The sequence below is a fragment of the Ruditapes philippinarum genome, unplaced genomic scaffold (assembly GCF_026571515.1).
Source record: "Ruditapes philippinarum isolate M1 unplaced genomic scaffold, ASM2657151v2 ctg6428_1_1_1_1, whole genome shotgun sequence".
NCBI classification, from domain to species: domain Eukaryota; kingdom Metazoa; phylum Mollusca; class Bivalvia; order Venerida; family Veneridae; genus Ruditapes; species Ruditapes philippinarum.
The window spans coordinates 6,937-32,502 of record NW_026863578.1 but is presented as its reverse complement, the minus strand read 5'-3'; the positions used below and the strand labels follow the sequence as shown (position 1 = coordinate 32,502).

Below are 25,566 nucleotides of genomic sequence, written 5' to 3'. Positions count from 1 at the left end.
ATATATTTTCAGGTAAGTGGGTTTGTATGTTATTTGATTTTCTTTTTAAATGGCCATTCATGAAGGAAGTGTTTATGACACACTCTGTTCTGGGCCTCAGATTTGTAGCTTATAGTTATACAAAGCTATTGAAGTTATAAACTGGTCATGTACATATTTTGAAATCCAGGGCGGTTTTTATGCTCATTTATTCACATATGTAAGTTTTGAAGTTCACCAAAAAAGGCAAACTTATGAAAATATACTGTGTATTTTTTTATTATTATTTATTATCATTGTTATTCCTGTAATTTAGTGATGTTGATCATTATTTCTGTAAAGTTGGTTGATTCTAACTCAAGCACTCAAGGAACAAATAACACAACATAATGAAACGGTTTTTACAAAGTCAAGGGAAATAACTCTACAAATACGGGATAAATCCACAAGCGGAACCCAAGGTGCACAACTAGTCATATGCTGACCGACCTTCCCGTAAGGCTTAATGACTAGGTCAAATCCTTTTTGATTTACATGCGACAAGTTGAAAATTGCAAAAGTTTTCTAAGTCAAGGCCAATAACTCTAAACAAGAGGGCCATGATGGCCCTGAGGTCGCTCACCTGTATATAGCACCCCCCCCCCCGGGCCAATTTTTACCCAAGGGCTTTTATTTGAACAGACTTGGTAGACACCCATAAGAAGATGTTTCATGCTAAACATCTAAGTTCTAGCTCATTGGGTTTTTTAAAAGAAGATTTTTTAAGTTTTTACTATACACATATAGTTAAAAACAATGACACCCCTGGGGCAGGGCCAGTTTTGACCCCCGGGCTTTTATTTGAACAAACTTTGTAGATATTTACTTAAAAATGTTTCATGTATAATATCAAAACTCAAGCTATTTGGGTTTTTTCAAAGAAGTTTTTAAGTTTTTGCTATACACATATAAGGAAAATCAATGACCCCCGGGGGCGGGCCAGTTTTGACCCCAGGGCTTTTATTTGAACATACTTGGTAGACACCCATTAGAACATGTTTCATGCTAAATATCTTAGCTCTAGCTCTTTGAGTTCTTTAAAAGAGGATTTTTTAAGTTTTTACTATATGCATATAGGGAAAATCAATGACCCCCTGGGGCGGGGCCAATTTTGACCCAAAGGCTTTTATTTGAACAAACTTGGTAGACACTAACCAGAAGATGTTTCATGCCAAATATCTAAGCTCTAGCTCTTTGGGTTCTTTAAAAGAAGATTTTTTAAGTTTTTACTATATGCATATAGGGAAAATCCATGACCCCCTGCGACAGGGTAAATTTTGACCCCAGGGCTTTTATTTGAACAAACTTGGTAGACATTCACTAGAAGATGTTTCATGTCAAATATCTAAGCTCTAGCTCTTACGGTTCTTTAAAAGAAGATTTTTTAAGTTTTTACTATATGCATATAGGGAAAATCAATGACCCCCCGTGGCGGGGCCAATTTTGACCCCAGGGCTTTTATTTGAACAAACTTGGTAGACACTCACTAGAAGATATTTTAATGTCAAATATCTTAGCTCTTGCTCTTTGGGTTTTTAAAAGAAGATATTTTAAGTTTTTACTATATGCATATAGGGAAAATCAATAACCCCCTGGGGCGGGGCCAATTTTGACCCCAGGGCTTTTATTTGAACAAACTTGGTAGACACTTACTAGAAGATGTTTCATGCCAAATATCTTAGCTCTTGCTCTTTGGGTTCTTTAAAAGAAGATTTTTTAAGTTTTTACTATATGCATATAGGGAAAATCAATGACCCCCTGGGGCCGGGCCAATTTTGACCCTAGGGCTTTTATTTGAACAAACTTGGTAGACACTCATTAGAAGATGTTTCATGCCAAATATCTAAGCTCTAGCTCTTACAGTTCTTTAAAAGAAGATATTTAAAGATTTATCTTTCGGTTGCCATGGCAACCAGAGTTCTGCATGAAATGGAATTCTTTGAACAATCTTGATAGAGCTTCATACAAAGAGTATTCCTGCCAAGTTTCATTAACATTGGCCTAGCCGTATCATAGAAGATGTCCTTAGAATATTTAAAATGTGGACGGACGACAGACGCCGGACGCCATTTGGTTGGCCATCCTAAAAGCTCACCTGCACTTTGTGCAAGGTGAGCTAAAAATAATAAATCCACACGAAAATATCCAGTGCACAACTTCACATGCTGATCAACATTCCTGCAAAGTTTCATGACTCTATGTCAAACCCATTTTGAGTTACATGCGACACAAGTTGAAAATTGCAAAATTTTACTAAGTCAAGGGCAATAACTCTAAAAATACTATATAAATCCAGACAAAAATACCCAGGTACACAACTACACATGCTGATCAACATTCCTGTAAAGTTTCATTACTCTAGGTCAAATACTTTTTGAGTTACATCCGACACAAAAGAGAACAGACGGACAAGGGTAAATCTAGATGCCCGCCACTAAAGTGGGGCCACAAAAATATCTTGTTCAAGCGTGTTCAACCACTACACGTCCTGCCCCCTAATACAATAACAGAATACAGTCATCGAATTAAGCACTGGCCCGGTGGCCCATGACCAGTGTAAATTTTAAGAGAACTAAGTTAAATATATAGTAGAATAAATTCGAAACTGGAATTCGGACAAGTATATTCAAAAATCTTAAATTCAATGACTGAGATTAAGGCAATGTATTCAGGTTAGTGCTTAAAGTATGACAGTCACTGTTTGTGCTATTTTTGTTCTTTGCAAATCATCATGTGGGATTTATTTTAATGGACCAGTATTCAGATTCTTTAGTATAGGCTTAGGCAGTGTCGAAGACAAACCATTTTAGCTAGGCTGTCACCTGGGGCTGGACCACTGACCGATAAATTTTGGTGGCCTTGACAACTTTTTAGTGGTCCAATAATTCCTATACATGCACAGAAATCTAGAGATTAAATCACACTCAAACACACACATACAAATCAAAAACAAACAGAAAACATGATTTCTGTTTCAAATAAATTTTTGGAGGTATCTTATTGTGATTTAAAAATACAGTCAGTAATGTGTTATTTTAAAATACAGACATGATGTAGGCTTATTGAACATCATCTTTTCTTGTTGATCTTGTTTATTATATTCTAATATATAACTAGATCTACATAAATTAATGGTGATATAAAAAATATTGTTTCTTTATGAAAAACTTTTTTTTTTCTAATACAAGTGCAAAATTGCTAAGGTAGTGAACTGTCTGCATACTAGGGTATTAAACTGTCTGAGGGTAAAAAAACTTGCTAACATGCATTTTTCAAAACAATATTTTAAACTTTTAGAGGGCATAAGCAAATAATTTCCTACAGGGAAGCACAACCATCTTCAACGATGCTTTGTTTTTTTATTCATTATTTTTATATCTTTCCTGTTCAACAAAGAAATAAATAAAAACAGGTCGCGAAAATATGTGACAAATGTCCGTTTACGCATTTTTCCAGTAAGGTTTAAGTATCTTAACTGTAACTAGGCATAAGCTGGAAATACAATTATTATTTCTATTGTTACAGTCGGCAAATTGTTACAAAATAATGCTTTTAGAAGTGAAGAAAGGTCATTAAAATAATCTCTAGACTCTTCATTTTTTCTAGGGGTCATAAACACGCCGGCTCTGTTTGGGGAAAAATCAGTGCATGTATGATAATACTCACAGTGAATTTCACCGATTGCAGCTTTGAAGGTCTTCTTCTGATAATTTGCTTGAGCTATTTCACCTTCCTCGTTGTATGTCTTTATTGGGGAGACGATATCAGTTCACTGTTGATAAGAGACGAAGTGTCTGCTGTCTTTGAATATTGCGCGCACAATAAACCTGTGTTCTACGTAATAAACATGTGTACTACGTCAGTAACATGTGCTTGATTCGCAAAATTTCGTGTAGTTCTGTTGTTTTTGCCGTCAATACAATGACTGAATAATTTCAATTATATCGTTGAATTTTATTTCAAAAATCTATTATTTTAAGCCCAACAAGCGCTTGAATTTCATACTAAGCTACTGTACAGTACAGTAGTTTCCAAAACAATTGTGTTGCTACGTCATCAGTATACGTATCCAATACGTCATGAAATTATGCTTGTCTTCTTGGTTAGCGTAAATATACGGATATTGCTCGAGTATAATCGTAAAGGTTCGCTGGTTAAGTAAAGACTAAGTTATCATCGTTAATATCCGTCAGCCTACTTTAATTCAGGACTCTCGATTGACGCGGGGATTCGGGTTTTGACTCGTGAAAATTTGGAAATGCACAAATATGACACGTGAAAAAATCTGCACAAGAGTCAATTTGCCACTTTGGATTTTCAACTGTGCAATAATAATCACCTTAAATCCACCCCTAATTAGATATACATATGTTCAAATCACAATCAATAAAAATGCCAACAGGCAGTATAAGCCGTGTATAAAGTGGTTTATACACACAGCCTGTGCACTGAAGCATGACATCAGTGGATGCAATTTGACAGCGCTAAAAATAGCTCTACACAACTGATAAAAATTACATACTTCAGATGTCAATTATTGACTTTTTTAAGGTTTATAATAATACGTCTTTGATTTACTTGGAGTGCCTGTACATTTGTTATTTCTTTTTGGATTATATATTCCTATTATCTATTAATTAAATGGCCAATGATAAAATTGTCATAAATGCAGGTTGACCATTAAGGTCAATTGATTATTAAATTTCAATTAGAATCTAAATAATAATAGTAATCCTAGAAAAATATTATTAAATAGATCAGATCAGTAGGCCCTATGTTGTTTTATTTCAAAAAAGAAAGAAAACATTTTTATTTTCAATTTTATTGTCTTCCTTCTTTATCTACTTGTTTACTTTCAACAAAGAAAATTCCTTGTCTTTAGGAATTTATGTAAGATTAAAATTAGCACAGATGCTAATGATTTTATTCCACAAGATAAATTCCAATTTATTCCTCAAGACTAGGATTTGATTTTTTTCAAAATCTTAAGTCTTAGAAATAAATTACAATTCCTAATAGTGCTTAGATATTGATGAGTTGTAAGACAATTACGAGAAATGCCTAGTTCTCAGTAACTGGTATTTCCTAGGCCACACTAGAATAGCCAAGACTGGTTTTAACATTCTGGAATTTTCTAGGATCATAACTGGGAAATACTGGGACTTTTTAAATACCAGTATATATTTCTGCAAGGGTGCCTGGTAAAATTTTCATTATTAAGAATCTAACGAAAATGGTAAGATCATGATCAGTTACCCAGGAATATGGTCTACTATTAAATCAAATCGTTAACCATATTATATAGTAAACATATTTATTCATTTCACCATCCTTTTTATGTAATATCTTATTTAATTACACAAAATTTTGGCAATTTCAATCTGCCAATCTTAAAAGAGAAAGGTTTAAGATCTTTATATCCCTCTATTATTATACTTAATCGTATCGGCAAATGTCCACCGTATCCCCCAATGACGTCATCCAAGGGCGACAGCTTGAATATGGTCTTAAATGAAAGGATCTATTCCGTAAATATCAAAGACGCCACCGACTTTTACAAGATCCACATGTACTCGTGTTATTTACCGAGAATAATTTATATGCATGTAAATTTACACAGTCGCTGTGACGTTGCGTGTAGTTACTGTCAAATATGTTCAGACCAATTCAGGTTGTAAACTTTTAAACTCGCTGGTTAAAACGTGCTAGGTATCGTATAAATTATGCGATGTTTACATCGGCGAATTACATGGGCAGTGTTCAATGGAGGTGCATATCATGTCACATAAATGTGTTAATTGCAGTCAATTATCGGCAGTAACTGTGCTATGTTAGAGTTATGTCCAGAGGCAAGGATTAAATTTATTGACAACCGCTGTGTGACAAGTAAAGATATGTACATGTTGTAAGTAAAAATGTTCGGCGATTAAGTTTAAGATTACTTTGCACTAGGTTACTGAATTTTTTTTTAACAAGAAAACGAAAATCCACAAATTTAAGAACCCATAAAAATGTCCGTTTTGATAAAACCACGAAATTTCATTCCCACGAATATAAGTGAATTCGCAGTATATCGCTTCAAAGTATTGATGAAAGGCTCTTACCTTTTTGCATCAATTTTACAACCCATAATTTACGCAGCAACAATTCAACCACATACGGTGGCACAAATGTGACATGTGTGTGTGTTTTATCATCAATCTACTGTGCACGAGATACTATTTTGTGATCACGAGTTACTAAGTCGTGGCCACGAGATAATTAAATCCTTGGCACAATATACTATGTGTCGTGGCCACAAGATACTAAGTCGTGAGGCATGAGATAAATAAAAATCTGAAAACAAAGTGATCCCCCGGAAGCATTAATCACAACAATAAAGTTTTACTTATTAAAGTTTTACATGCGACATTAATCTTTGAAGATACTAAAGATGATCACATTTAACTTGATACATTTCTTAAAGATCATATGAGAAAGTCACCTTCCAAGGCCTATAAATCAGACATTAATTTTGAGTTATAGCCCTTTGTGAAAGTGTTGTTATATTTTTTCTGGTCCTTCCGGATCATTGATGCCAGCCCTATTGAGTGTTGAGAATTGAGTACCACTCAAGCCGGTGCTAGTGGGCGTGAGGGATGTTGCACGTATTCATTTTCCCTCATGTACAGACTCAATCAAACCGATTCTGCATTTCTCTTGTAATTTTGTTGTGATAAATGCTTCCGATGGATCACTTTGTTTCCAAATTTTTGTATGTACGACGGCCTGACACTTTTTATACGATGACATGAGAAGGAATAAATCTTTGTTTATTTTATTTGCTAGGGCCATTGCCCATGGACAGTAGCTAGCATTTATAGATGTTTGAGGTCAAGGTATTACCATGACACTTCATGTAAAAAAATTCTGATGAATAATTTAGAATGATTAAGCCGTGGTTATTATAACCTAGAAAGATCATAGCACCTGATCTGTAGATGACATCAAATAATTTTGAGGTCAATGGGTCAAAAATTAGGGTCACAGTGACGCTAAATGTAAAAATCACTAGTACTCTAAGGAAAGTTAATATAAATCGGGAAATCTGATTGTTTTTTTAGCTCACCTGTCACAAAGTGACAGGGTGTGCTTTTGTGACCGCTTTTCGCCCGGCGTCCGTCCGTCGTCCGTCCGTCTGTCCGTAAACTTTTACTTTAAATGACATCTCCTCATAAACTACTAAGCCAATTTCAACCAAACTTCACAGGAATGTTCCTTTGGTGGTCACCTTTTTCAAAGAATTTAATTCCATGCAGAACTCTGGTTGCCATGGCAACCGAAAGAAAAAAAATAAATATCTTCTTCTAAAAAACCCAAAGAGCTAGAGCTAAGATATTTGGCATGAAACATCTTCTAGTGAGCGTCTACCAAGTTTGTTTATATATTGATAGATGGTGATGTTATAAAAGCGTATGTTGCTGTCATTTTATAGACGGTGCTGCGACTTACTTTACAGACTCAATCAAACCGAGTCTGCAATTCTTATGTAATTTTGTTGTGATTAATGCTTCCGAGTGATCACTTTGTTGCCAGAATTCTTTAAATAATAGATGGTGATGTCGTTTCAATATATGATGATGCCATTTTGAAAGATGGTGATGGAGTTTCCATATATTGTGATGTAATTTTGATATGGTGATGTGATTCTGCTTTATGGTGTTATGGTGTTTTTAGATCTAATGCTGTTGTTTCGGTGAATGGTCATTTGGAACCATATACATGATTACAGAACCATATATGAAAATCACAGCACAATCTAACAAAATAAAATAACTTTATACCAAAATTAGCAAAATGATAGCATAACCGATAAAGACCAGAATACCATTTCTCGGAACCATATCACCATCTATCAAAACTACATCACCTTCATCAAAATGACATGACCATATATCAAAATGACATCGCCATTTATCAAAAACACAGCACAGTATATGAAAAGAGAGACCATATACTATAATGACAGCAACATCTATCTAAACAACATCACCATTTATCAAAGCCAATGTACCATCTATCTAATCGACAGTACCATAAACCAAAACTACTCCACCATATATCACCACGTCACTTTATTGAACGCCGCCTTTCCTTGTTGATCTTGTTGATCATATTTTATATGAAAACGACATCACCATCTATCAAAACCATATAGCACCAGACATCTTTAAAAGCAACAGTAATTACTATTTATCATAATCACGGCACCATTTAACTAAAAGATGCCACCACTTTAGAAATGTGTATATACTCGGTTCCTGTGATATCACGGGTTCTATGATATCACGGTATTTACATGTTATGCAACTCACTCATACTCACTTAAGTACGACATTTCATAAATTCTAGAACTGAAAAATGAACTTTCTTGTATATTAAAATTTTATTCCATTCCAAAATTATAAGTATCTCGACATCTTAAATATAAAATATTACCAGTACAGATTTCCTAGATTTTTCCCTATGACAGGTTTTCTAGATAGAACCAGAAAATAAATTTCGTCATTTTCGAGACACTGGTCCTTAAATTTGTGCATATGGTATGATTTTATTTTGTCTCTTTAAATAAATTTTCTATCATCTATTTATATGAACATCTGGAAATGAGAATCAATCATTGAACTGACAAAAAAATACATCTTTTTAAAAACAACTCATGGAAATGCATTTTATATGGAATATGCTTAAATCTCACTTTCAAAATGAATAACCTTACAAAATCCACAGATCCATACAATGGACGAGTAAGAAAATGTAAAAATTACTGACGAATTCTTGGAAGTACCTACTTATTTATTATTCAATTGTCAAATGTGAAATAATTTACGTCATCTCATATATTGACAATTTATTAAGGACTCGTAAATGATTTTTCAATTGTCCCGTAAGTGACCCAGTCTCCAGATGCTATGGATTGACAGAAAGAAATGTAAATACTTTGAATTATATATTTATAATGATTGAAGATTAACTTATAGTTATTTATGAAATGGAGCAGATATTCCTTTGGCAAGGTTGGGCTTTATTATGAACATTTAAACAATTGAACTGAAAATAGTAAAAAAATGAGTAAAAGATCGTATAAATGGTCTTAGAAGTTCAACAAAATTGCTAGATTTGCATAAAATCCCAGTTAGTGTAAACGAAAACAATAGTACGAATCAAAACAAGTATTTTTCTCATAAAAATATCACTTTCATTGATAAAATCACTGTTTTATAATTTTCTTTCGCTCTGGTCATTTACGGGACAAGTCAATCTTATTACTATTATCTTATAATTGAACTGCAAAACAATGTACAGTATGTTTGTTTAAACAGATATTAAGTATCTAGATAAACTAAAATATTTTATATCAAGATGCATGAAAAGTCATTGTCCATTTAAATGAAACATCTATGAAAATGTTATAAAGTTTTCAGAATGTGTTTAATTAAGGACAAATACTAGTTAGTTCTCACTATATCTGCTCCAAAGAACCTTCTATCTTACAGTTAATACAAGATACTCCAATATTATTGTTTTTTAATTGATAACCGTGGACTCAAAATTTCCTATTACCCGAATGAATTTTCCAAAATTAATTTTACCATTTACGGGACAGTTCGGCCAGATACGGGACACGCCTGTTTTCATGTTACTTCATTTTTGTGATTAAAGTATAAGTTGGAATGTATTCGTATATGAAAGTAAGTATCCATTGAACTCTATTATAGTCAAAACGTCTGAATACCAATTACAATATCAAAATTATGATTTTTAGAAGCTATCTGCAAGTGAAAAACACATTTCAGATGCGAATGTTTAAAAAACATGGATACTTCTTTGTTTTCGTGGAAGAATATTATTCCAACAATACCATCGTCCATTAACAAGTTGAAATAATTCAACAAATTTAGCAGGATAAATCACAAGAGAATGTGAAAGAGGGTGAGTCCCGTAAATGATAGGCTCGTAAATGTTGAAAATTTCTGTTTGACATGGGAATTTTATGAGAAATTGTGAAATGGTTTACATAAATGACAGAATATAAGCAAGACAAATATCCGCTCTAGATATCTGAAGTATTATAACATTGAAATAATTGAAAATATATTGCAAAACGCATGGTATTGATTAGCCTCGTAAATGATTTTCTAAAAATTACGCTTGTAAAATCCAAATTAACGTGAAATCCTTAACAAAATGGTTACACAGATACTCTTAATCTTCATATTTTATGTGAACTATATTACTTTAGACCTAATATTGCTATTGAAATAACCATTTATAAGTTACCATGTATAATTAACATTGTGTTGCAATTGAGACTCGTAAATGATTTCGACTTTGAAGACAAGCAATTCAAATTTGATTTTGAGAAAATTAATTTTCGTAATATCAAAAACAGTTTCATATATTAAAATCGGCAATAGAATAACGAAAATAAGCTGTAGTTACTGTTAACCACGACTTTTTGTACGAAGATACGTGCAATGAAACATACATCGATTTAGTTGAAGACATGCTGTTTTTCGTACCCCTTCCTTGCAAAAGCGATTGTCACTAGCAAAATCAAACCAATAGGCTAGTAAACTTGCGCTCAAATTAAATCTTTGATGCAGTACCAATTGTTAAAACATTTTACAAGAATGTTCGGGCTTATACATCTCCACAAATTTTCATAGAACATTGAAGACATGGAATGTCGTACTTAAGTGAGAATGAGTGAACTACTAGTAAAAGTAATATATGACATAGCCCAGCAAATTATGCTTTTTATTTTATAGACGATGGCCGCCCTTCGCTAATACCAACATCTGTGTAATATCAATTTGTAAAGTCGCTCGGTCTTGCTGTCGAATTATTCAAATTACATTTGACAATGCTATTATTTTCAAAACTGTCCCATAAAACTACACAGCATCTGCCAAAAAGTTCAAGTTTGTGAATAATGAATTTTCGGGGAGAAAAACTTTTTGATTAAAATCTCCATATTTGACTACCATATCCCTTCATTGTTACTATGTAATAATCCAATATACTGGCATATCATCTATTCGTATAGCTTGAATTTTATAGTCAGTTAACTGTTGGATGTTTTCCACATCTTAATTTGAAGATTTTGACCCATCTGTCCTTTTATACTTGCATTTTTGGGGAAGACTGTCATGCCGTAGTAACCTGTAGCCAAGGGTCACCGGCAGGGCCTTCGCTTTGGGGTCGTTTGGGGAATACTCGCTGGCGTAGTGAGCGCCCTACACGGAAACCCTCGGTTGGTTGGGTGTGTGTGGGATACTGGTGTATTATTATTATCCAGTATCCTCTTTGTTATGATGACTTACTTTATAACTCAAAAGTCCAGTATGATGTTATTTCATTTATTTCTTTATAGCCCATTGAAAGTTCTCAAATACAAAATAATCATATAGTCCACACATATATTTTCACAGCTAGCACCTGAATTTTGCTTAAGTTAATTTTACTTATTCATTTTCTAAGTTAAGACTTGATGTTATATGTCCGAAATTCTATATAAGACTTTTAGATGTTCTCAGTTCCGAAAATTAAAATAAGACTGATTTAAAATATAAAAAGCAACAATATAAATTAAGAAAGAGTTGTCATAGTGTTTAAGCCTTAAGCTATATTAGTAATAAATGTCAAAAGATAATCAAGTATGGCTTGTTTGATAAAAGACTAAGAAATTGAGAATTAAGCCATAAAGTATTAAAATGAAAAGGTGATAATATTTCCTTATTGACCACTATGACATGTTTATACTAGAGTTGTAAAATTTATCAGTTAAGAATCAAAAGTAATTTTTATCAAAATATTTATACAACAATGAAATTCTTTTAATGATTATTAAAAATGTAAGTTATTTATGAATATTGAAATTATTGAAATTATTAATGTGTTTTATAATTAATTTTCTAAAAGCATTTTGACGAGGAAATGCTATGTTACAAACCTCTGAAATCACCCAAAATGGCAATCGCAACTTGTCAATCTTCGGATAAGGACCTCGAACACAATTGTATGAATACACAGAACGGTTACTTTATTTCATTCTATCTTACGCTAAAAACTAAACATGTAACAATTAGTATTTTTTTTAATGCTCGGAGTTTTTGACAAACTTCTTTCCAATATTCGAAGTAAAATAGAGAGAAATAAGAATCCCTAAAGAAAGCCCAACACGGCAAAATTGAAAATGTTGCAGGCCCCCTAGCACTAGCTTAACTAAAAGTCCACCTAAACTATGTGAATTCATAGAAACAAATGCAAACAATACATTATTATCCCCCGCCGAAAATTTTCGGCGGAGGATATAGAAATAGTCTCCGTCCGTCCGTCCGTCCGCACTCACAGGAGAGTAATTATGTGGCTAGAGGGAGAATAGGTTCTCTTTGATGTCATTCATTCCGTAATGCTTTTATGTGGCTATTTTCTTTTGCGTGGCTAAAAAGAACAATAGAGAGAACAATAGAGTAGCCACATAATTACTGTCCTGTGAGAACGTCCGTCCGTCCGTCCTTCCGTCCGACATTTTTGTCCGGAGCATATCTCTAAAAGTATTTGAGTTATCAACTTGAAACTTCATAGGTGGATAGACCTCATTGAGGAGGAGTGCAGTGCACAAGAATGATAACTCTACCTTGCATGATTTTTGAGTTATTGCCCTTTGTTATTTTTCAAAATTGATTTTTGTCCAGAGCATAACTCCAAAAGCCTATGAGATATTAACATGAAACTTCATAGGTGCATAGATCTCACTCAGGAGGTGTGCAGTGCACAAGAATGATAACTCTACCTTTCATAATTTTTGAGTTATTGCCCTTTGTTATTTTTCATACCTAATTTTTCACCTGAGTGGAGCATAACTCAAAAAGTGTTTGGGATATCAACATGAAATGTCATAGGTGGATAGATCTTATTGAGGAGGAATGTTGTGCGCAAGAATGATAACTCTTTCCTTTAAAATTTTTGAGTTATTGCCCTTTGTTTTTTTCATGCTATTTTGTCCAGAGCTTATCTCAAAAAGTATTTGAGGTATCAACTTGAAACTTCAAAGGTGGATGGATCTCATTGAGGAGGAGTGCAGTGCTTAAGAATGATAGCTCTACCCTGCATTATTTTTGAGTTATTGCCCTTTGTTATTTTTCAAAATTAATTTTTGTCCAGAGCATAACTCAAAAAGCCTTTGAGATATCAAAATGAAACTTCATAGGTGCATAGATCTCACTCAGTAAGTGTGCACTGCACACGAATGATAACTCTAGCTTTTATAATTTTTGAGTTATTGCCCTTTGTTATTTTTCATACTTAATTTTTCAATTCAATTTTTTTCTCAAAAAGTATTTGAGGTATCAACTTGAAACTTCATAGGTGGATAAATTGTACTGAGGAGGGATGCAGCACACAAGAATGATAACCTACCCTGCATTATTTTTCAGTTATTGCCCTTTGTTATTTTCAGCCATCATTATTCACATAGGTTTCAAATCTGTCATCACTATAGCCATCAGTTTTCATTACCAAAAGACCTCTTAAAATGGAATTATTCTGCTCTACTACATATACATTCTTCTTATGAGCAAACACATTCGGCGGGGGATGGCCATGTTGACATGGCTCTTGTTTATATATTTATTATTATGATTGTAGAAACCGAAAGTACAAAATGCCAACCTGTTGACATTTAGTCGGATTTGTTTAAATTGTACCCCAGTGGGAATTTTGAAATTCAAAATGGTTTTCAAACATATTTTCAATCATTATTGTACCGAAACAAACTATATTTTTCTTTGGATGTCAAAATAGAGAGAATATGAAGATAACACTCTCTGTTTCTGTTTACATCTGAATCAACGTGGTATAACTACTTTCAATCCGAATTTACTCCGAGGTTATAATTGGTTATAGCCGAGGATGTTCCGATTGCCAAAATGGCTGACTATAGAAATAGTTTTAAAATAAAAGACAGTTTTATTGAATATCTTGAAATAGAATTCAGCCAGATACGGGACACGCCTGTTTTCATGTTACTTCATTTTTGTGATTAAAGTATAAGTTGGAATGTATTCGTATATGAAAGTAAGTATCCATTGAACTCTATTATAGTCAAAACGTCTGAATACCAATTACAATATCAAAATTATGATTTTTAGAAGCTATCTGCAAGTGAAAAACACATTTCAGATGCGAATGTTCAAAAAAAACATGGATACTTCTTTGTAAGCCTTTGAGATATCAAAATGAAACTTCATAGGTGCATAGATCTCACTCAGGAGGTGTGCACTGCACAAGAATGATAACTCTACCTTTTATAATTTTTGAGTTATTGCCCTTTGTTATTTTTCATACTTAATTTTTCAATTCAATTTTTTTCTCAAAAAGTATTTGAGGTATCAACTTGAAACTTCATAGGTGGATAGATTCTACTGAGGAGGGATGCAGCACACAAGAATGATAACCTACCCTGCATTATTTTTCAGTTATTGCCCTTTGTTATTTTCAGCCATCATTATTCACATAGGTTTCAAATCTGTAATCACTATAGCCATCAGTTTTCATTACCAAAAGACCTCTTAAAATGGAATTATTCTGCTCTACTACATATACATTCTTCCAATGAGCAAACACATTCGGCGGGGGATGGCCATGTTGACATGGCTCTTGTTTATATATTTATTATTATGATTGTAGAAACCGAAAGTACAAAATGCCAACCTGTTGACATTTAGTCTGATTTGTTTAAATTGTACCCCAGTGGGAATTTTGAAATTCAAAATGGTTTTCAAACATATTTTCAATCATTATTGTACCGAAACAAACTATATTTTTCTTTGGATGTCAAAATAGAGAGAATATGAAGATAACACTCTCTGTTTCTGTTTACATCTGAAACAACGTGGTATAACTACTTTCAATCCGAATTTACTCCGAGGTTATAATTGATTATAGCCGAGGATGTTCCGATTGCCAAAATGGCTGACTATAGAAATAGTTTTAAAAATAAAAGACAGTTTTATTGAATATCTTGAAATAGAATTCGACAAACAGTTTTGGAAAAGGATCACTTATTAAAAAGAAGAGAAATCTCATTCATGTATGATTTTTATATATAATTTTTTTGGATAAATGTTAAGTACCGTGCCCAGGCTATAAGGCAGTTATGGCGCTCCATAGATATATTTTGCCAGTCCATGACACCTGATTACTATTTATAGTTTAATGTTCATTACAGTTGTCAGTGCATTTCAAATTTAGTAATGACCGAGGCAACCAAAAGTTGACTTTTTGTTATAGAAAGATTGCATAGAGTAAAATATGAAGTGAGATGCTCAGTGAAACAGTAAAAGAGGTATACTTGAGATATTTCGTATGAATTTCAGTAAAATATTTCCTACAAATTATTAAAAAGTGTGTTCGTCTGCTATTTTTAGTTAAAAAAGGCAGACGAATACAATTTGTATCAATTTCAACATTTTTGTATGTCCTATTTCTATTAGAAACTATTATAAAGTAGATCTAATGTTAACGAATAATTAAAAAAACAACAACTTTTTTTGACATTTTGTTTCTGAACGATTTTTGTTGGCTTTTCTTTTCTTTATTAGTGAGGCCACGGATTTATATTAAATATATTGTAATATAAATCCGTGGTGAGGCTAATTGTGTTTTATATACATGTATTACAATATATATGTACACACTGACACCTTTATAATTAATTAATCATATCTTGTTTCTTTTTTTTTATTTCATCACCTGAATGAATAATACTAATATGTCAATTATTTCTATTTCAGATCTGAAGGATGAACTTATAGCATGGTACAACACCTATCAGAGTACAGTTCCACTTTCACCACTCACAGATGATTCCCATACCCCTCTAGCTGGGTTCTACATTATGCCAGAAATTGACATACAGACGAATCTTCATGGTGGAAGGAAAGAAACAACTAGAGTCAAGTCGTTACATGACCTGTTTACATCGGGTAGAAAAGTTCCAAGGGAAATATATTTATCAGCGGTCGCTGGATTTGGGAAAACAGCATTTTCAAAATATCTCGCTATAACATGGTGTCAAGCTCATAAAATGGATGAAAATTATAACCATTTTAAAAAAGAAGAATTGGAGGCGATATCTGGCTTTGAGTTTTTATTTCTAGTGCTATTGAGAGACGTAGATACAGAATGTGATGTTGACAACATGATTGAACAACAAATCATAAATAATCTTCCTTGTAAATCTGAAATACCAAAAACTCTTTTAAATGACATTTTACGCATTGAAAAATGTCTTGTTTTACTAGATGGACTTGATGAATGGTTCCATCCTGACAACGATTGTTCAAGACTTCCAAAAAGTATTCCTCATCGGTATGCACGTGAAAAGTGTGTAATCCTAACAACGACCCGGCCATGGAAGCTTGGAGTCTCAAACTTGAAGACTAATCAAGTAGACAAAACAGTGGAGCTAGTTAAACTAGATAAACAAAATGTAAGGCAGTTTAACCTAAACGCAATGAAAATATTGAAAGGCAACATTGAAGAAGAAAAACTGATCAATGAAGTTTGTAGATTTGAAGAGGAAATTAGAAACCATGACCTTGATGATATGGAATCCACCCCTCTCCTGTTGCTATATCTTATATGTTTATGGATTGCAAAAATTCCAATAGGAAATTCCGCAGTAGAATTATATACAGGCATTATACAGCTCCTTCTATCTAGAACAGAAAAGTTACATGGAAAGTTTCATTCATCATGTGAAACATCCCCTATTAATGTTCCAGAATGTTTCAGAAAACATCAACATTGCTGTCGTTACTACACGTTTCTGGTGACCATTGGGAAACTAGCTTTTAATACATTGTTCAGTAAGAAAAAAGAGCACAAATTAGTTTTTGATGAAAATGTTGCAGAAAAATATCTTGACCAAGAAGATTTGAAATCAAGCTGTCTATCAGGAATATTGTCAGAAAGTAAAGTAAAAACATTAATAAATGAAAGTTCTAAAATTTCATTTTCACATAAAACAGTGCAGGAATACTTTTCAGCAATATTTATAAGTTTTCAAAATACAAGTGAAGTTCAAAAAATCATTTTTGAAGAGTGCAACTGTTTACAAAATATTCTAGACATGTCAAAAGTGTTTGTCTTTATTAGTAACATGAACCCTAAATTAATGTCTACAATATCAAGTGATTTGATGCCTGTGATAAACAATGATGAAAAAACAAGCAAATACAGAACTTTGACAGCTTATGATGACATGTACATTGATCCATTACAAGACATACAAGACATGTACATTTCTTGTGCCAAAGAAAGCCAGGAAAACAAAGACCTTAAATTGTGTTTACAGGATTTCTTCATTAATGAAACATGTAAACAAGAAATCTACTTCAAACAATTACAACATATGTGTCACCAAAATAAAGAAAATATAAAATCAATAATGATAGAAAATGACGATATTTGTAGTCTACAAGAAATTATCAGTTTGTTTACACTCTCTGACCTTCCACATATAGAGAAATTATACTATGAAGGTGAAATTGTAGAAGAAGAAATAATGAGCTTGTTATTGAAGCCTTTGAAATGTTTAACTGTGAGATCAACTAAATGGGAAAATCATGAATTTGTAGGAGAATATTGCCAGCTGTCTGCAGAGATAAATAGAGGACTGGTAAAATTACAACACCTGGAGTGTTTATATATAGACTGTTTCACTATGACCCACGAGGTAATGGAGACATTGTTAAATTTCCTCACTAGTAAAAAATCAATGAAAGCAATAACATTGTACAGTTTATACTGTAGTGATCATGATACTTCATGTAGGGGATTCAACCTTGACCTGTCTCAACATTCACAACTAAGATGTTTAGGATTGAGGGAGATACCTGTGTCACAATTAAACATGGATGTATCGTTGTTAGAGAAATGTACTGTAGGTAAATTATATAAACCTGGTGTTTTGTCATCTTATCTCAGTCAACTACCAGCAGCCAGTAAACTACACACATTTATATGTAGTGATCTAGAATCTTCCAGTGACATAGATACAATGTTACAAACATTATCATTGTTATATCATGTGAAACATATTCAGTTGTATAACAGCAATCTAGGTAAAAGATCATTAACACTGTCACCTCAAATGATCAATATTGAATGTGTTGACTTGTATGATATAACAATGTCTTGTTCAGTGTTACATGATCTCATTACTGTTATAAACAAACTACCACATACAGTGACAGTAGAGTTGTGGGATTGTGATATAAAACCAGAAACAGAATTTGAAAACTTTAAAACATTTATAAAACAATCAGACAATTTTGTGGTCACCTGTGATGACACCTTGGAGTCTGGAGAGTACGTGTTTGAGTTTAAAAAAACAACAACAAGTACTGAGTAACCTTAAATGTACTTGGGAGAAACAATTTATAAATAGATTATGAGACATTTAAGTGACAGGTGAAATATACATAATTATTTTCATTTTGAGTCTGACATTTAATCAATACTTTGCTGTAGATAGAATTAAAACAGTTTCAAAATGTGAATATGAATGGAAACTGAGGATTTTTTTCAATGGGACAACAATTGTGGATTTAGATGTACTTAACAGCTACCCAAGTAAGTGTTGTTTATTTCTTTACATGTACTTTATAACAGTTATATGTGGCATATATATTGATGCTCCTGGGCCTGGAAGCATCTTAATACTATAAAGCATGTCATGCAAAATTAACCTTGGTCAGCTCATCCTGTGACCAACTTGTTACCTTTTGGGCAACTCGTAGCATGATTATTTGAAGAAGAAGAGTTATCCTAGTACCTATAGCTTGGGGTCTGCGTCGGCATAACCAGTTATGCTAAATTTCACCAAGTTTGTGTACCACCTTAAATATTTTAAAGTCCATTGACATATTGCCTGCTGCACAGTAAATGGGCCAATTGTGTTAGCATCTTAGTCAACAAATAAAGTTAAACATACAAGGAAATATTTGCTCTTTTTAAGAACCTTAGGATGTCTGTAACAGTATTTTTGGGATGAAAGGAAAAGTTTTTAAATACTTTTTTCAAAAAATTAAATCTTATGCAGTGTTGGTAGGGGACGGATGTTACAAAGATATATACTAAGACTTAAAACAGTCTGAATATCTTAAGATTTATAATAAAAATTGTATTGTTTCTCTTTATTTTATTAATATAGTATGTATTCTGAAAAGTCTGTCACAAAATTTTTTCAGAAAATTCATCTTAGATATAAAAATATTTGCTTTCAAATTGTCAGCATTTTTCCCCCGCAAAATTAAATCTTCAAACATGTTAGAAACATTAAGTAAAAAAAACAAGGCTAGGTACATCAAACCATACTTAAATCAAATATGCAAATTAATTTTTTTTAAAACATTTAAAATTATAGGACTTTCTTATGTATATTTCTTGTCAGATAATCCAGAAATGAATTGTATCAGGGGGTGGATGTTACATTTTTTTTTTTTGGGGGGGGGGACGGATGTTACAGTCTAGATGTTTAAAGCTGATAGTTCATACTTTCGTTTGGTTTTATTATAAAGTAATAAAATTTCAAAGAGTATTATGCTTTGTATAGTACAATAAATGTATAATAATTGAACAAATTATGAGAAAAATGTAGAAATATACCTGACAATTTTGGAGTTTCTTACTTTTTGCGTTTCACAATGAAAAGATGCATTGCGTTAGTTGTCTTCCAGTTATCTTAAATTTGAATGAACTTTGAAACGTTTGGATTAAAATAAGATCATTGCTTATCGATTTGATGAAAAACTTTAAGTAAATTAATGTGGAAAAATAAGCAGCATAATCCAAATATTTCATTATGATTCAGTGTCATAAGCTAATTGTACCCCCACCACAAAATGTGGGAGGGGCTATAATGGATTCGCTTTGTCGCGTCGGTCGGTCACTCCATCTGTCTCCATTTTCGTGTCCGCTCTATAGATCCTATACCAATTTAAGGATTTTCTTCAAACTTAGCTCAAATGTTCACCTCAACAAGGGGGTGTGCAGAACCCATGTTGCCCATGTGTCAGCTCAAGGTCAAGGTCACAATTGAAGGTCAAATATCAAACAATCAAATATTACACAATATATCGTGTCCGCTCTGTAATTAAAATTTTTGCTTCAATCTTGGCTCAAATGTTCACCTCAACAAAGTTATATGCAGAACCCATGTCACCCTATTGCCGGTAAAGGTCTAACTTGAAGGTCAAAAATTGACTAAGAAAATATTCCTAAATTTTAACATGTAATTATTTGAATATATCTGAAACTAGAAAATATATTTGCTTGAAACTTAAAATATATATGAAGTGTCACAATTTAGATATGCTTTTCAAGTTTCATAACTCTGTATTGCATTTTAACAAAGTTATGCCCCTTTTTAAGTCTTAAATTTACATACAATCAAATATTAGACAATATGTTGTGATCACTCTATAAATCCTATACTAATTGAAAATTTTCTTCAAACTTTACTCAAATGTTCACCTCAACAAGGTTATGTGCAGAATCAATGTCACCTTTGTCATGTTCCGGCTAAAGGTAAAGGTCAAAGTCACACTTGAAGGTAAAAAAAATGACTTTGAAAATGTACTTAAATTTTCACATGTACTTGAATTTTTCTGAAACAAGAAAAGGTATTTGCTTGAAACTTAAAAGATATATGAGGTGTCACAAATAAGATATGCAGATCAAGTTTTATAACTCTGTATTGCATTTTGACAAAGATATGCCCCTTTTTATCTCTTTCTTTTTTTTTGAAAAAAAAATAGAGGTATTGTTATAGTCGCGGCGGCATTGCCGTTGCCGTCCACAAACTTGATCATAACTTTTTTATTTCTTGGTGTATTGTCTTCATACTTGGCCACAACAACCCTTTGGACAAGACCTTTCAGTAGATCACACTAACCTAGACCTTCATCCATAAATGACCTTGACATTCAAGGTTAAATGTCCAAATTTTGCTTGTTCATGCTGTTATTGGCTGTAACTTTGTTATTTTTGAATGGATTGTCTTCAAACTTGAACATAATAATCTTCAAGGACATACCATAAAAATAACCAGACAGACCTTGACTTTCACTCATTAATGACCTTGACTTTGAAGTTAATATTATTGAAATTTTCATTGTTTTGGCTGAAACTGGCTGTAACTTTGCTATTATTGAAGGGATCATCTTCATATCATAACAGAACATACTTAAGGACAAGACCTTGTTGTGACATCACCACGTGACTTTACCATGTGACTTTAACATGTGCCTGCACCACATGACTTTACCACTTGACTGCACCACGTGACCCCACCACGTGACTTTACCACGTGATACACCACATGACTTCACCACGTGACTCCACCACGTGACTTTACCACGTGACTCCACCACGTGACACCACCACTTGACTTCACCATGTGATTCCACCACGTGACTTTACAACGTGACTCCACCACGTGATTTTACCACGTGACTCCACCACGTGACTTAACCACGTGACTGCACCATGTGACTGCACCACATGACTTGAAATCGTTACTCTACCACGTGACTTCACCATGTGACTCCACCAGGTGACTTAACCACGTGATTTTAACAACATGACTCCACCACATGACTTTTACACGTGACTCCACCACGTGACTCTACCACGTGACACCACCAGGTGACTCCACCACTTGACTTCACCATGTGACTCCACCACGTGACTTCACCACGTGAATCCGACACGTGACTTCACCAAGTGACTCCACCACGTGTATCTATTTATAGAATTTTCTATTTATAGAATTGTGTGTTTCTATTTATAAATATATAAATTAGTATACTTATATATAAAAAATATATAGACAAACCTAATTTGACAAGACAGAATGATTAATTTTATAAAAAGGAAACGTTAAGATTTTGTTCAATCATTTCTTTGTTTGCTTTTAGAGAAAGTAAAAAGTCGAGCGTTGCCCCCGCCCGGCGGTGGCTCTTGTTTTTCATATAACCCGGGTGTAGATTTTCCGAGGTTTATGGAAAAAAGCATGGAAACTGCTTCAAAAACCTTGGAAATAAACCAGTTTTACAAGGTTTTTTTTTTAATTCCGAGGTTTTTTTTTAAAACCTTGGAAACTTTATCCAAGGTTTTTGTATAAAAATCCTTGGAAATAAAGAAAACCTTGGAAACTATCTCGGAATTAAACACTCTGCCAAAAATCAGCTCGGAAAAAGCTTGGAAATAAGAACTTTGTCATTTTTTTGCTCGGAAAAGAACTTAGAAAATTTACGTAAAATTTGTTGGAAACACTTTGCCAATATTTAGCTTGGAAATGACCTCGGATAATTGAACTTAACTAAATTTCATCTAGGAAAATGTTAAGACATAATCATGATTTAACTTATAATGGGCATCAAAAGCAATAATCAACAGTTAAAGCAAACTAAGATAACAACCCGACTGTAGATTGCCAATGGATGTTTTTTAATCCATGGTCAGAGCAAACAATTATTGTCCAACAGCATGGAATGGAGAGATTTGGTCCAGGGAATCAATTTTTAGTATGGACATTGTCAATGGCCAACTTCCTTTTCAATAAATTTGTACTTTAATCTTCTGAAGCCATTTTTTTTGGGAGGAATCAATTAAAAAAAATTTAGTGTGAAAATATGGAAAAGTTAAATACAATGTAAATTCCTTGTTGCCATAAAATACCTTTTATTAATGGCTATAAAGGTATTGTAACTAATCATAATAAGATAAAGATTATTTAAATAACTGATGATCAGAAAGACTTGAAAATTTTATTTTTTTTATTTTCATATTTTTTTTTATTATTAATAATTATTGTTACTAGATATCTTCTCCATTTTTAAGAATAGATAAAAGAGCAAAACTTATAATTATACAAAAAAAAAACAATCAGTGTTTATGTATATTAGTTTCCAAATGCATCAGTATTTTTCCTGCAGTTTCTTTCTATATATAGACTTAACTTAGGGTTTCTTGACAGCCTGTAAGCAACACTGAAATAAGAATGCTATTAATCTTTAATATATGTTTTTATGCCATATAAAATAGTATATTCTACTAAGCAAGTCTGTGACATACATTCAGATTAAATTTTACTCTGCCATTAATTATGTGTACAATAAACATAAATAGTTATTAATTGTCCATTTAATATATAATTATGTACAATTAATGTGTAAAATATGTATGCTTGATAATTTCTTATGATTAAGATAAATAAATACTGCATCCACTAAGTTTTCACACACAGAATATAACACAGTGATCAGATAAAACTAATGGCACCCCAGGTGGTTCCCTCTATCTATGCATGATCAATCTTCTAATTGAGCATTCTGGGATAGACCAGATTGTTCCATGTGATTATTCAGGGGGAGTCTGGGTTTTTATACAATCCAAAACAGTCTAAAATGACACAGCAACTGTGATTCTTTTTCAAGAACTTATTATAATTTTCAAGTTTTACTTTTATTTATCATTTGATATATTTGTACCTTCAATAAATGTAAAAATAAAATGATGATGGCTTTGATATTTTGGGATCACCCCTGTTTCACATTATGATTGCCCCTTCAGTTATACTGTTGAAAAATTTGAATCTCGGACATTAATCGGGTCAAGTGGTTATAGTTGGAAATAGTGCAAACCTGGATTTATTTTAAGCAATTTTGGACATATCTTGTTTTAAATGTTAGGGAGCATATTTTGGAATTTTCAAAGAAAACAATTATCTAAGTGTGACAAGATTCAGGAAATGTTTGGTTGTTGTAATTGAACCTAAAGATCAATGACCTGGGACAGGAAGATAAACAAAAGAAACATGATAGTAAAAAGGTTCAGGTAAATAATTTTAGATACATTTATGCATAAAATCTGTTGTTGTTTTTTTTTCAAATAAGTATTAAATACAAACTATTTTAGATCTATATTTTTAACCTAAATGTAAGCTAGTTTAAATACAATTGTTAAGAGGATATTTTATGAGTATAAATGTTATGTTTGTCTATGATTGTATTGAACAAGATGAGTGCATGAAACTATGATGACATTATTTATAAACTTTCATCTTTCATCTATTATTTGAATCTATAAATTTTTAATTACAGAGTCAGCTTGTAAACAAATTTGCAGGACTGTTCCAAACTACAAGAAGATGGCAATCCAGCTTTGCTGTGTTTTATCATAGTAATTAAAGCAGAGGAATATACTGGAATGTCATTGGCATTGGCACTTTCAAAGTCAAGTGATTAAGGAAGCCAACTGTAGACCAGGAAAGGCTTCAAGGAATATACTACAGTATGTTTTTGTTTTTAAAACTAGGTTTTGAAAGTTTCAATTTGAAATTTGAATGAATGAAGGTTTCTGGAACTGATGTTTAGCTCGACTATTCGATAAGAATAAGTAGAGCTATTGTAGTCACCCGAGCGTCGGCGTTGGTGTCCGCGTCGGCGTAACCACTTATGTTAAAGTTTTTGTAATAGTTCAAATATTTTCAAAGTCCATTGACATATGGCTTTGAAACTTGGCACACTTGTTCACCATCATGACCCCAACCTGTAGACAGGAGGAGGTAACTGTATCAAGCATTTTGACAGAATTATGCCCCTTTTTCGACTTAGAATTTACGTTAAAGTTTTTGTAATAGTTCAAATATTTTCAAAGTCCATTGACATATGGCTTTGAAACTTTGCACACTTGTTCACCATCATGACCCCAACCTGTAGACAGGAGGAGGTAACTCTATCAAGCATTTTGACATAATTATGCCCCTTTTTCGACTTAGAATTTACGTTAAAGTTTTTGTAATAGTTCAAATATTTTCAAAGTCCATTGACATATGGCTTTGAAACTTGGCACACTTGTTCACCATCATGACCCCAACCTGTAGACAGGAGGAGGTAACTGTATCAAGCATTTTGACAGAATTATGCCCCTTTTTTGACTTAGAATTTACATTAAAGTTTTTGTAATAGTTCAAATATTTTCAAAGTCCATTGACATATGGCTTTGAAACTTTGAACACTTGTTCACCATCATGACCCCAACCTGTAAACAGGAGGAGGTAACTTTATCAAGCATTTTGACAGAATTATGCCCCTTTTTCGACTTAGAATTTACGTTAAAGTTTTTGTAATAGTTCAAATATTTTCAAAGTCCATTGACATATGGCTTTGAAACTTTGCACACTTGTTCACCATCATTACCCCAACCTGTAAACAGGAGGAGGTAATTGTATCAAGCATTTTTTTTTACTATCAAGCACTAAGAATAGTCGAGCGTTGCTGTCCTACCGACAGCTCTTGTTTATTGATACTCTGTTGGAAATGCTGTTAATGTTACATGATGACTCTCCAGCTTTATTGATGCAGATGTCACTTTGAGCAGACAGATACAATTAGTGTAGGCAATCAGAATCACCTTATGAAAAGCATTTTT

At 32.9% G+C, this 25,566-nt stretch overlaps 1 protein-coding gene across 1 annotated transcript in view; it reads left to right on the top strand.

Annotated features, from left to right (window-relative positions):
* The window catches only part of LOC132722565 (uncharacterized), a 29,816-nt gene extending 11,126 nt beyond the window's left edge, over window positions 1-18,690 (top strand). Inside the window, exon 4 of the mRNA XM_060707085.1 lies at window positions 15,858-18,690. Coding sequence (XP_060563068.1) covers window positions 15,858-18,481 — 2,624 coding nt within the window. The 3' untranslated portion in view covers window positions 18,482-18,690. The remainder of the gene's footprint in view (window positions 1-15,857) is intronic.
* Window positions 18,691-25,566: the final 6,876 nt, after the last annotated feature.